The sequence below is a fragment of the Stegodyphus dumicola genome, chromosome X1 (genome assembly GCF_044657685.1).
Source record: "Stegodyphus dumicola isolate Sdum_Otavi_A_Nest chromosome X1, ASM4465768v1".
Lineage (NCBI taxonomy): Eukaryota > Metazoa > Arthropoda > Arachnida > Araneae > Eresidae > Stegodyphus > Stegodyphus dumicola.
In genome coordinates this window covers 95718060-95732967 of record NC_140780.1, presented here as the reverse complement: position 1 = coordinate 95732967, position 14908 = coordinate 95718060, and the positions used below count along the sequence as shown (strand labels likewise).

Sequence of the window (14908 nt, the reverse complement as noted above, 5' to 3'; positions counted from 1 at the left end):
TCCGTGAATTATTTTTAAAGGATCTAAGATTGCAGAAGCTTCAGTATCTGGAATTGCTAAAAATAGCGTGTTTTTAAAACTAGATATTTTTGATTGAATTTCCACAACAGTTAAATTATAAATTACACGAGTATTTAAATGCTCTGCTGCTGCCTTTAAATTGTCTAAATTCAATGACATTCATATTTCATCTATTAGAAACGGAAAATCGAAAACTACTGCGTTCAGATTTTCATAGCTCCATTTCAGTGGTAAGATAAAAACATCTAATAGTTCTTTAATTCCGACGATGAAATAATAGTTTTCTGAAAAATACTTTTCTTATCTATGAATTCTTCACAATTTGTTTTACTAACCTTCCATTTTCACTTTCGTTTCTGTTCTAATTCTAGTGAAATATTTAACTTACGAGATATTAATATTATTTTTCTTTTAAGTAAATTTTTACATTTCTCAAGAATACTTTCATAAATATTTTCCCTCATCTGGTGTAAGAAAAGATACAGTCCCACTATTAGGCATACAGCATTATACATGTATAGTTTTTTTATTACAAGGCTACTTTCCCTGTCAAACAGCGGTATTAAGTTCAACACAGATAATATACAAAAGTTTTAACTGCTTTTGTTCAAAATGTTATTAGTTTCATTCCAGTGCGGTGATTTATTATTTGATGTCATATATTTTAATAACTGATTTCTTCGGTGATTTGCAGATCTGATTATTTAAAAGTTTTTGCTCTTGATGTCCATCGTGTATCTCTGTGACATTTTAATGTTGTTTTTAAACGTACATAAACGCATCCCATCTACTCGTAAAGTACAAAAATAAATAAATAAATAAAAATGATAATAATAATTTAGATCCTTTGCGGAGTTTTAAAAATTATTAACATGCTTGAATTTGCAGAAGCTGCAGTTTTGCAAATTAAATTTGGTGAATCGAATAGCTAATAATTTAGCTTGATCATTTCTTTCCAAAATAATGGATTGCACACTGCAGAGTACAGCCGTGCTAGTCCCCTTACCATAGCTTTGATCTCGAATTTGAAAGTCGAAGCCATCTAATTCATAAACAATATCGTTTACTAAATTATTATCAATTTCATTTACTTCTATAAAATCGATCAAGCTTCCTTCAATTATTATGGATTAGTTTTTATGTACACATATCTAATAACTTCTTATGCTTGTCACACAGTTGTTCGCAATTGAAACATGTAATGTACAATTAAAAACGAAAGAAAAATATTTCGCTTTCTGTTTTCAAATCTCACATGGCTACCTCATATTGATCGTGATAAGATTTTCTAAACTTCAGAAATATATATCTCAGCTTAAATATCTCAATAAACAATGAACGAAATAAAATGAACCACTTTTTAAAAATGTTTTTATTGGCAATGCTCACTTTGAAAACAGAACTTATATAAGAGATAAAAATAACACATTTAATTTATCAATGGCTAACAGACAGATGTATCTTTATGCAGAAAACAGTTAAGGGCGTATCGTCCCATAACGGAAAATATCTTGTACTTTTGTAGAGTCACCTGGCTTTTTTGAAGCAAGGAGACGTGAAAAATGTGCAGTGCGCTCGCCGGCACTCGAAACCTAGACCTCTCCAATACGCGTCGAGTATGCTTCCAGTTACACCACGAAGGCATGTGGAAAAGAGAAGGAAATATCTTATATACTTCCCCTTTAAAAGAGTGCCTAGAGATTAGGGTATCCAATCGCCAAATCCTGGTGGCGATGAATTACCGTCCACCACCTTTTCATTTCGGTCGCCATTTGTAGAGTCAGTTTTTAGAAAAAAAAAAAAAAAGCAGGAGATGTGAAAAACGCGCAATGCCCTCGACGGGACTCGAACTCTCGATCTCTCGAATACCCGTCGAGTAAGCTTCCAGTTAGACCAAAAAGGCATGCGAAAAGGAGAGAGAAAATACTTTAATACCAGCTATGGTTTTGTTACGTGACGTTTGCAATAATTTGCTGCTACTATTACTTTATTAAAGCCCCCAAACCCGTATGAGTTCTTAATTTACATTAAAATCCTACGTAAATAGTAGTACTGCACGGAAACTGAACACGAAACCGTTTTACTTTCTTAAAATTATCCAAGCATTTTCCATCGCTGAAACGAATTCTGTTAAATGCAATGAATATTACAGCTTTGCTTCATTTTCCTTCATCCTTAATATAGATTTAAAAAAAATCACTTTCAATACGATTACGTAAAACTTGTAGCTTTCATATAAGAGATGCTCCTGACTCCAAAAACGTTGCTTAGCTACAATGAAATAATTTCTGTACTCCTTGGATTTTCGTTTATATTTGTATCCACGAGTAGCTAAGTCGGTAACACTGGCTGCTCGTCATGGAAAGCTTCATAGTGAAAGGTTTGGTTGCGTATAATTTTTAGACATTTTCCATGTAATATAACGTGAAAACAAAACTATGTCCTTAAAATATCCTTCACGAAAGCACGCCACCTAAAGCAAATTTATAACGCCACCTAAAGCAAATTTATAATATTATTTTATAACGGGTTAATCGATAAAGCGGTCTTTAAGTTCTGACATCTTTTACCAGTCATTCCAATTTTTACTGCGGGAATAGCTCATTTGAGCATAAGTAGACCTTTATATACCAGCCAACTGTAATTTAAATATGGCCAATAGATCGGCTGTCGGATATCATTTTCATAGCACCCCTACAATATACTTGTAGTTTAAAAATTAATAAGTTGTAATGATATGGCATGCTTTATTTTTACTCGATCTCATCAGTTAACTTAGGTGGTTTCAACGTGTTAAATTTCCCTCATATGATAGGGTATTTGCAACTACTTTTTTTGCAGCAATAAACTAGTTTGCCACTCTTGATCTGATTACAGTTTTTTATTTTTAAAATCCGTACCTTTATGACGTTCATCTGTTTCTTTTCCTTTCTGTTTTAATATTTCAGGAACTGTATTTCTTAAAATTTCTTTGGTAGGAATCGCGTCTTTTATAATTAAGTACGTTTTTATATCGGTTATCTTAAAGTCAACGAAACGAAACTAGGCTTACTAAAACATGTTCTTTTACATCACTATCAGTTATAGTCAAATTAGATAGAACTGTCTGTCTTAAAAATTCAAAATTTTAAACTTCTTTTTTTTATTTCTTTGATACTAAACAAATAAATTTATTGTTTCATTATAAACGGAAAAACAAATAAAAAAATAGAAGTCATATCTTACCTTATATGTTTGCATTCCAGCCTTTACAAAGAACGAGGCAGACTAATACGCCGGTTCGCTTAATCCACACAGTAATATGAAACTGATTAAAAAAACCGTAAATGAAAGCAACTGTACAAATACAGCGCAAATTAAACATACATATAAGATAAAACCTTAAACTATGCATCGTTTAGTGGCAAATTCTACATAATAAATGACGCAAAACACTGATGATACCGTACGCTTCATTTTCAAGCATCATTGCGTAGACTGACGATGCTATTCCAGTAGACTTTCATGCGTTAAGTCTAACGCAAGAAATTGTAAGCACATATATAACCATTCATATTCAGACAGTGGACTTGAGAGTGCTTGTTATAGCGAAGTAAAAACAGCAAACGCTATATTCGAATTTAAGAGAGATGGTAAAGAATTACAAATGTTGGCAGCAAGATGTTTACTAGACACGTTTAGTCTATACAGGTGAATACTTATCGTAAACAAGCGTAAATTAATTTCATGGGTTATTTCCAGTATGATACATTTTAGTGTGACTGTTATGACCGATCTCACGTGTCTGACCTCATCAGAACAAGCCCACAAAATTCATCGGGTACAAGAATACGCCGGTCGTTGGCAAGACCCTTGAGCACCATAGAGGTGACAGTAAGATTTTACCCAGTTCCACTGAAATTCGTCGAACTGAGGGGGTCGAAGCCGGGCCCTTTCGTCTGGTGGTCACTATCCGGTTTGACACTAACCACTATCCGGTTTGGGCGGCTAAATTTTAGTGCTAGAAAACAGTATACTGTGAAAACTCAACACTTTTGAAAATAAATTAATGTTATTAATCCAAAGCGGTTTTGTCTCTGACGGACTATTGTTTTCGTTTTGCGATTTTGCGTTGAATCACTATAAATGCCCGTTTCACTTTTCAAACTGTTGCCACCAAATGTTAGAGTCTTGCATTATATTTTAAGAAATTAAATAATGAAAAATCTGCATAAATGTATATCTATTTCTCGCATTGTGATAAAACAACGGTACATACAGCCATCGAATTTTGAATGACGTAATTCTCCTACGAATATGGGCATGTGGAAGACCGAATTTGAAATTTGGAATTTGTTTTATTATCGATTTCATATTTTGTAAAACTTTAACGAATTTATGAGTAACAAACTCAATGATTTAAGAGCGAACAATGACAACACTCTACGGCGGGAAAAAAAACCCTTTTTATATCTATCGGGGGCGCGGAACGGTGAATCGGAAATTCTAAAGATATGCTCATTTTAAAATTATTTTGCGACATTGCTACGTAACTGAATTTTATGGTTTAAGCGTAAAGAACATGATATTTTATAAATAAAGGTAACACACAAAACGTTAAAAAAACGCCCCTTTGGGCGTAGTTTAAAATCTGAAACCTTTAAAATTTTTTTTATCTGAAATTATTAGTTTTACTCTTAATTCATCAGAATTGTTTATAAAACAAAATTCTTTCGGCACTTTTCAATGTGTTCCAGAGTAAAAAATTAATGCTCATAATTTCCTTCTTTTAAATTAATTTCGAAATTTTCATTGCTAATTTGACACCCCTTCTAGCTGTTCACCTGAGACAAGGTTCCTCACTTGGCGGATCCTTGACCTGGCTCTGCCTTCTGGTATGATCAACGAGAAATTTTTGTTCTTACATTTCAAAAGAAACCATGTCGAACTGAAGCTGCAATGAGAAAGGAAACGTTTTAGGAATTCTGATTTTTATTTTATCTAATTTTTTCTTTTCATTTTTCCATAATATATGAATGTTCGGTAGAATTTCATCAGATTTTCATAATCTAACGTAAAAGTAGTAGTATTAACACGAATACAGTTACTATGAACGTTTTCTGAGGCGATGAACTTCACTTTTAGACCGAGAAATTTCCTCATGCAAGCCAGTAAATGATTGCTATCCTAGATGCATAATGTATCACAATCGTAATAATCTCTATTGTTTCTAACTTACCGTACAAGAAACAAAGAAAGTTGTAGGCCAAAAGGAAGAGGCACAGCGAAATTTCGAGACACAATACTAAAAGGAAAGCAGACTTAAATATACATATGTTGCGTGTATATACACTTTTTTAAGAATAAAATGTGGATCTCATTTCGGCATAGTTATATTAATCGTAAAATGAGTAATTCCGGAAGCCATACATCATTTTCGTACTTATAACACACCCACTATTGAATGCATAGCAGTTTTTTTCTTTTTTATTTTATTTTACGCTTTAGTCACTTCAGTGAAACGTTAAACTATGTTTCGAGGCTGTGGTGAAGGCACGTTGAGACTCGCTCAAAACGAAATAGACATCAAATCCACGCAACTTATAAAATATAGACATTTACACAGTCCTAGAGTAAAAGACCTAAAAAGCTCAATACAAGTTTGTAGATATCTGTACTGGACAATTACGAAAACAATGCGCTTATTTACACGAAGGGTATCTGCTTCAACTAAATGAGATACTTCCGGCAAATTTTTTAAAGAAAGTATTAAGTGAAGAAGTAAATGATGGCATATGTCAGTAATGAAAATTATTTAAAATTACGTACAGATGTTCGAAACCTTCTCATCCTACTGGGAACGAGAGGAAAGGTCAATGCTTTTGGCAACTCAAGTTATCACATTCCTCGTTTTCAGATTGCAAGGCTCGAGTTGCGGTTCTTTGTTTAGATTTTCAATTAAAGTTGACTGTGTTGCTCAGTTAAAAGTCAGCGATCAAAGTGTATAGAATAATCTTATCGACGTGGCACCGTGGGGTTGTTCATTCAGCGCCGTGGCACCGCGGGTTGTTCATTCAGTTAATATAGGCCTATATAGCCCCACATCGCTATGAGGCTAGAGTGTGTATAAGCCTGTCTGTGGAACAGGGGTTTTGAACCAAAGAAGAATTCTCTCTGGGAGTGGATTTTATAGTTTCAGATGGGGAATGCAGTCAGCCTATCTATTAAGTATTTTGTTTGAATTTATAAAAAATATTAAAAAACTACTCTTATACAAATTGTAGTATTTATCAATGTTTTCTGTGCATTTTGCTATCTAGTTTATAAGGCATTTTCTCTCTCCGTTCTGCATGCCTTTGTGGTGTAACGGTAGCACACTCAGCTCGTATTCGAGAGCTCCACGGTTCGAGTCCCGGCGAGGGCATTGCACATTTTTCATGTCTCCTGCCTCAAAAATAACCTAATGACTCTACAAATTTACAAAATATAAAAAATAAATGCATATGTATTTTTCGAATTTCGGAAAGGTGGAGAGATGATCTTTTAGCAAAGGTGAAAGTGGTTCATACGGCAAAACAAGTTGAGAACCATTACTCTAGTCAAGTTGAAGAAATATGAAGAAATGACGATTCTACATTAAATAAGCATTTAGATAATTTACCCAACAATTAGTAGATTTCGAATTTGCTTCGGTCGAGACAGTCATTTGAATAACTTAAATTTTTAGGAAATGATTTATTACATACAAAAGTTGATATTTTAAGGTTTGTGTAAGTAATAAATCTACTTTTAATTTTCGCACCTTCGTAAAACAAATATCCAATTTAGGTATCATTGATGGTTGGCATAAGCTGATTATCCGCCACATCAAAAAGCTCGATATTAAATTCTGCATAAGGAATGTACATTTATAAATAAACTGTCTTTGCAGATTCAGAGCATTTAAAATATGTCGTTTTGGTAGCCTTCGCGCTAGTTTACCAGTTAGAGAAAAAAAGAGCGAGAAATTTAATTCCGTTTTCTGAAGTACTATCAGTCAAAACTGAGATGAAACTTAAGCAGATAATTTTAGCGTGCTTTGCCTTAAGTAAATAATTCAATCCATAAAACAATCATTTAAAGCTCTAATTCAAAGCTCATGATGCTATAAGTTCGCATTTTCAGATTGGAAAAGCAGAATTAAAAAACAAGAAATATATGAATACAACAACACATAAAATGACTTAATCATTTCACTGAGAGACTGAATTGTATCTTAATCAATAAAAATTTGTCCGTCATTCTAAATGAACCTTTTTGTAAGTAACAGTTTAAATATTATTATGTGCCTATTAATATGCATAGATGGTGGAATTAGTTGATTAACCAGTGAACAATCAAAATATAAAATACCATAAGCATTAATTAACAGCATTTATTTAGCATTAGGCTTCAAGCAGAAAGAAATATACTGAAGAAGGGGTGTTGCAAAGATTTTTCCCATTATTATTTATATAATAGTAAAAAATGAATTCTAATTTGTCTTTGAAAACAGCAAATAATGAATTCACACTTAAAAAGATAAGTGTTAAGATGAAAAAAGCAATACTACTTTGTTTAGTGAAAATGATAAATATACGAAATTTTGAATGAAAAATGAAAGTTTACAATTACGAAAGAAAAATAATACAATTTTTTATTAGCAAGTTAATTTTGCTTAATACTTAATAAATTAGATTAAACCATATACAAAATATATAACATATTTATACTTACGATTGATTAGCTATCTATCAAAATTTATTCGCATTTAATCTTCGCATATTAAATTAGACTTTTTCGCGCTTTAATTTCACTGATTTCACTTTTATTCTTCACATATTAACTATGTCATGGAATTTCACGTAGCTTTAATCTCTAAACACGCATACGAAATCTCCTTTTAAGATAACAGCAATTATTCAGTATGTGACTGGAAGAAAGCCACATTCCTGAATTTTTAATAAAGGAAGTAAATGAAAAATCAAAATTTAAATTTATTCCCATACAGCTGAAACGCACGTCTATCATTGTACTGAATTTTGTCAGTTTAAGTAAATAAATAAAGATACGCACAATAATAATAGGGTGAAATGATAATCACGATAATATTACTAATGCAAATTAAAACAAATGTGATTAATTAATTAATCAGTCAATTATTGTACAATAAGCTAATTCAAATTAAGCTAATTCAGTAAGCAATGAAAATAACTGTAATTCATCCTCGAGTTATCCTAAACATGAAAACTAAAATAATCAGCTATAATCGAGCATGAAATCATCAAAACGAATAAAAAAATTATTGCTCAAACACACGCACACCCACATACACAAACAAAAAAATCCATCAAGTTTTAAAGACCATTATAGTATATTTCGGACCAAGAAACATGAAAAATCAGCTGTACCCTTGCCGAGATCTAAATAGGGATCTTCCATTATTCTAAGCGCTTACACCACGATAGCACGCTCGGGAAAATAACATAAATTGTTACAAATTTGTTTGAATAATACTTTCTTCTTGTCATGCAGTTTAGGATACTAGCAATCTCCTTATCAAGATTTCGACGGAATTCATGGCTTCGATCCATGTAAGTGTCAGCATCGAAAAAAATTCCCATAGCATGCTCAGTGTGATTCAAAAACCTCTTAAATTATTTTCTTTAATAACTACTTGAGTCTCTGGTCTAATTTGAGGTTTGAAACTACATCAGATATGAATGGACATTGGATATTTTTAAAATTGTTGCAAATAAAAGGAATTTAGTATTTATTACAATCTGGTACACATTTAACAAACTCTACTAATAAAATATATTTTCGCATTCAAAATGAAAAATATTTTAAGATTTTATTAAAAGTCTGTCAGCTATTTGCACTATTCAATGGATTTGCTTTTCTCAACGAAGATCATCCTGCGAAAATTATGTAATTTGTTTTTTCAAAAGTATGACTCAGTATTCAGCATTTATTTTTACACGTTACCTTGCTTAGCAGAAGAAATCGTGAATTTATGATGCAATTTTAATATTTAAAAAATTTACGAATATGTTCCAAACAATTTGAAATTTTTTTTAGCAAAAATATGTAAATTGTTTGTTACACGGGAGCACTTTGAAAATGCAATGAAATTAATGATTGATAACTAGTACACATATGAATGCCCAAACTAATAAATATGGTAATTAACTCTGTTGTTCAGCTCGAAATATTAATGAATTCTCAATTTTCGTGGTCTGCTGCATAATTCGCTATCTTTACTCGGTGTCATAAATTTAAGGTCTTGCCAGATTAAATCACAATCAGAAGCATACATGGTTCTTCAAATTTCGGTTTTCTTAAAACTTTTTTAGAGTATGCTTCCATGATCCATTTACACATATTTTAGCTCGACTCTTGTACTTTATATTCAGGCTCACACTGTAATACCTCCACGTATCCATTTTCTTGGAATTCCATCTCTGAAATATTTATTAATTGAGATGGCAAACGACTGTTTGCTTTCTTTTAAAAACTGTATTCGTTTCTTCATTTAGACAGCTCCGTCTGAACTCTGTACTCCTGTATAGTTCTATGCGAAAAATACTCGGATATTGCTTTTTCCCGAAAATTATCTCGCGGAAGTAAGCGCAAGGAAAACATATTCTGGCGAAATATGTACACGGAAATGTAGGTATATCATGAATATTGACGTGATGCCTGCACGTTGTTTTTCTTTAGTGCAGACTATCCTTCCTGTTTTAACAGTTGTGAGGGATTTAAAAGAAATTCATAGTTACAAGCATGTGGCAAGAAGTTTTCCCTATGCGAAAAGAAAAGATCGTTTTAACTGATTAGTCATTCACTCAAAGTAAAGAATAAGAGTAGCATTATTTGGCTTGATCACGATAATTGATTATTGACAGATATCGAACTCGCGTTAACCAAGCTTTCCTACGGTAGATTTGTGTGTGTGTGCAGCTGCAAAAGACTGCTAGAATCCGGCTTCTACAATTCAAGCGATAGTTTCTTCAAGTTTAAGGGATGAACCAGAACACTATTGCATTCTTCAACGAAACTTCTGATCGGGGAAGTCAAATCACTCCCCCTTTAAACGTGTCCACGCGAAGTTATCCAGATGTTCATCAGATGGCGGTAACCTGGTAGGTGGCCTTGGGTTGAATGGAGCACTTGAAACCATGTGTTGAGCCTCTATAAAAAACGGGGGCCGTCAGGAGGTTAATAGAGAGGAACGCAGTCACTGGAGTAAAGAATATTAATGCCTATTTGGCTGGAAGTTGAGAATGAATTTATGTTTTAAGTATACCATCTAAGCTTGCTTATAAATGTTTGCCTACCAATGTTTCGCAGGTTTTCGAACAAGGGATGACTGCATATCCGAATTAGGAAAACATAGTCTATTGAAAGATATTTTACGGTAACATTCTTCTTAGATGAATTTAAAACGGGATCTTTATTCACGTCTCTCCAGATAACCGTAGTTCAGCGTAGTACCCCCCTAAATTCATATCAAAAGTATTAAGCGGAAAGAAGTCATCAGTTCTCTCTATCCACAATTTTCTCCCTGCTTTCTGCATACCTTCGTGGTGTAACAATTAGCACACTCGGCGCGTATTCGAGAGATCCAGGTTCGGGTCCCGGCGAGGGCTCTGCACATTTTTCATGTCTTCCTGCTTCAAAAAATCCTAATGTCTCTACAACTGCATTCGACGTAACCTCGCACTCGTCCAGTTGCACCATTTAAAAATCTTCCCTGTAAACCACCATTTAAACTTCTTCATATAGTTCATTCTTTAAATGATCTCAAAAAAGGCTAACTGTTTATCTGTAAGCACATTTTACTCCGTTTTGTCGAGTACCAGACGTTCTTAAACGGTTGATTATAACTAATGGTACAAATTGAGTACCTTATATGACTCTGGACATATATTATCCTAGTGTATCAGGCTCACGCTTTTTAGATACTCTATACGATGTATTATATCGTATTTTATTAAACTCTGTGTGCGTGATATATTTTTGGCATAGTCTGAGAACGCTGATTTAAATTGTGTTTTATTACGTTATTGAAAATGCTCCGGGTATGCGCATTACTTCCCATTTTGGTAAGGCAAGCATTACTGATTATACTTACGGTTCGTAGGATGTAATGCGTAAGGGACTATGAAATACTTAAATGTTCAGATCAACTTACCTCACTTTTTAAGACACTTGCGATTTCCTCCAAATCTTTTGCGAGAAGGAAATCTTTTAGTGCAAATGAAAATATTTTTCATAAATTTCTCTTTATCTAAAGTTTTAGTAACTGCAGAAAATGAAACACATTACAATTTCACTTAGAGAAAAGAAATTATTTAAAACTTCCATAATAATAATAATAATTAATTAATTTTTTTGTAAGAACAGCTAGTTTTCTAGTTAAAAGTATCTTCGGCAAAGTTAGCTTGAAACGTTATTTAATAATTAAAAGCATTACGTACATTTGAATATTTAAGATAAAATTTATAACTTGGTTTAGAGAAATTTATAACTTGCATACTTTAGAGAAAACTTAAAACATGGTTTATTATGAGTCAACTACTATTGAATAAGGTACCTTTGTTTTTTCGATTTTATTAACTCTGATTTTACAGACTTAAAACAAGTTAATCAACGTCAATTCAAATGAATTTTCAGGAAATAAGGAAAATTACAGAATAGTTTTTAGTTTACATTTTAAAATTAGAAATTACCGTAAGTTAAATAAGCTAAATTAAAAGTAATACATATTTCCAAGCTAACACATTTATTAGGATTTCTAAAATAATACATCTTGCTGTACCTTACCTTTTCTACGACGACATCGTACGTCTCCAGACTTGTAAAGAGCAGGCCTGGCCAGCGACTTAACGCAAACGGTTCGCGGAAACAAAAAATATAAAGAATATTAGTAATAAGCATTACATTGCTCTGACACTGGATTATCATTAAAAGTGTGTTTCATATATCATAAAAAATTATAATCGAATAGTTTTATGAAAAGAACTGAAATGAAAATACTATGATTAGATTAATAACATAAATATGAAAGCATTAAATAAGCCCAGCATTTTGCAGAATGCCAATAACAACGAATCAATAACAAGAGTTCAATCCAGTGTTTCATAAATTTAAACTACAGAAACTCACAGAGGTCTCAGCGGCCAGGCCTGAACTTTAGGTCGTCGTAGTAAAAGAGTAAGCAAACTTCGAAGTAAAATAACTGCATTAATTAAATTTAGGACATATTTTCATCAGCAGTACTTCATTATAGTAATTAAAATGCACTGTCAATCGACTGCTCAAACATGGTTAAGAATATAATTTTTAAAAAAAAATCACTTTTTTTTTACTCTTATCTATTAGGACATTTAGTCACATAATTACACACCAAGTATAGTTAAGAGTGTTTATATAGCAGAAAAGTATGGCATACATATTACATTTTTCCTGCAGATGAAACATAAAGTTTATATGTAAATGTCTTTTATAATATTAATATGAATATGCGTTTAAACTATGCAATGTATCTTATCGGCAAAATCATGCCTACCACATCAGAAAAACTCAACAATAAAATAATGATTACACAGACGGCAAAATTTAATCAAAATTGCAAATAAAATAAGGCGTTCAATTTAATAAATATAAAATGATACTCTATATATATTGCGAACATGTATCAACAGAGAATATTTTATTCTTAGACCCACTGTAGAATCAATCATATTAAGATCAAAGAATCGATACGATATCTATAATCCTTTCTAGCATGATCTAGTTTTTCTTTTCCTTTAGATTTTAAATATATGTTTCATGAAACAAAAAACTAATCCGTGTAAAAATTATATCAAACAGTTAAATTAAATGCAAATTTCAAATAGTTAAACACAAACATAAAATAAAATCATGCAATAGAACAGTGTTAAGGATGCGTGAGAAAAAACAGATCGAACATAAACAAAATAGTTTTGTAGATGTCCATGCTTTTTTACTAATTCGTTATAAAGCAATGAAATCAAAACCACACTGAACATAAAAGCAAAGAAAATTAAATACGGTGGAAAATGCTACAATACAGGTAGTCCATGAAATCCAGTGTCAGCAGCAATGTACCGGGCGCAAACAAAGTTTAAAAAAAAATTATTAGCATTTTCGCGGGAACCGTTTCCTAGTGGCAGTCAACCGGCAAAGATGAGATACCGTCAGTTCAAAGAGGAAACTTGAGAACATTTCTCCACTGAATAAATTCTGAACGATGCAGTTGCAGTAACTACTGTCATTGTAAATTTAATATTTCACACCGCACATCGCAAGCCAACATTAAATTTCAGCCAAAGGAAAAACAAACTTTCTTAGTTTTCTGTCTCAGTGAAATTTTTAAAATAGTTTGGATAATGTTTTTATATTATTGAAAAATACAATAAGTTCCAAATTTTGAAAGCTGCGGAGTTACGGTCAACAGCGCGTTTTCCCCTTTGAATACAAACGGCATCCAATAGAGTCTGAAAGTGAGTAACAAGATATAAGTCACTGACCTTTGATAGATCCAGAGGAAGTTTGCGGTTGGGCTACCTCCACTTTTGCCAAGCTGGTTGCCCAAGACATCAGCTCCTTGTCCTCAAATGTAACAGCACAATCCGTCGGAATAATTATTTTCGTGGGTAAAATAGTTAACAGAGTTGCAAGTTTAAAGTATGCAAGAAAATTTTACCGAAAATAGTGAGTCTGTGAATCGCTGTTCACAAACAGTCCAGCATGCACAATAGTTCTTCCTGTTGTCGTTATACAACTGTTTCCTCTTTTCCGAAGCGAATATGAATAACTTTTCATCCAACACCAGCGAGTAAAATTTTGGTGGCATGGATTATCCAGGTCCGTATTCGAAGTCGCGGCATACACGTGCAGTTTGCAACTATGTTGGTGCTCGAAAGTGTAGTAGATATGAGAATATACTTTTTTATATTTTTAAAGTGTCTACGGGTCCATTCACAGCATAAATGCTCAAAATATTCAAGAACCTTTAAGCAGAAAAAACAACTGAGATTTCAATCGAAAACTTCCTTGTTTAATTGCAGAGAACACTAAAGATTTCATGAATTTAAATATGATGTCGATTTAAAGACGGTTACTATGAGATGGAATTTACTTGATTTTTACAAAAAAAAGAATAAATAATAAAACGGCGCAATAATTTGATCTTCAAGAAAACTTCCGTTTTATTTTAAAAGTTCGTGATGTCTTTTGAGAACAAACAAACCAAATCATATACCGCAGATAAATAGCGTGCAATCACCGCCGAGTTTCCGGACGATTTAAAAACAAGGAGAGGAAGAAAAAAAAAAGGAAGGGGCTGCTGTTTTCTCTTCCGGATAAGTAAGCAGTAAAAACCGACAGTCACTGTCACGTTTCCAGAGTTTTTTGAGAGGACCCTTTCAACCACCTGCTTTCAATAGCGGTTTTCTTCCGTATGCAGGCAGAATTCCGTTCGTCAGCCTCTTCTCGTATGTACGGGCCATCGGACGATTCCACTCGACGCGAGGTAGGGGAAGTCTTTCTCTCGCGCGCTCTTCTCTCTGCTTGGGATGGGACAGGATAAATCTCTCGCGCTGTAAAACTTTTTAGTTCGGATTAAAAGCGGGTGCCAAGCTACAGCGGGCTAATAGTGGGCGGGAAGATAAATAGGATTATGCTATGGAACAAGTTTTCAACAGTGGTGCGAGGCTTCTTTCTTAAGTTTTTTTTTTTTTTTTTTTAAATTATATAACTAAGGATGTATATTACGTGCCTATTAATGGAAAACAAAATCGTGTTTTCCCAGGTTTTTAAATTTTGTAACTTTTAAATATTCTTAATTACCTAACATGTT

At 32.9% G+C, this 14908-nt stretch overlaps 1 protein-coding gene across 1 annotated transcript in view; it reads right to left on the bottom strand.

Moving 5' to 3' along the window:
• Nucleotides 1-14527, bottom strand: part of Hr3 (nuclear hormone receptor 3 ROR-beta) — a 161175-nt gene extending 146648 nt beyond the window's left edge. The window contains exon 1 of the mRNA XM_035366310.2: nt 13578-14527. Coding sequence (XP_035222201.1) covers nt 13578-13647 — 70 coding nt within the window. The 5' untranslated portion in view covers nt 13648-14527. The remainder of the gene's footprint in view (nt 1-13577) is intronic.
• Nucleotides 14528-14908: the final 381 nt, after the last annotated feature.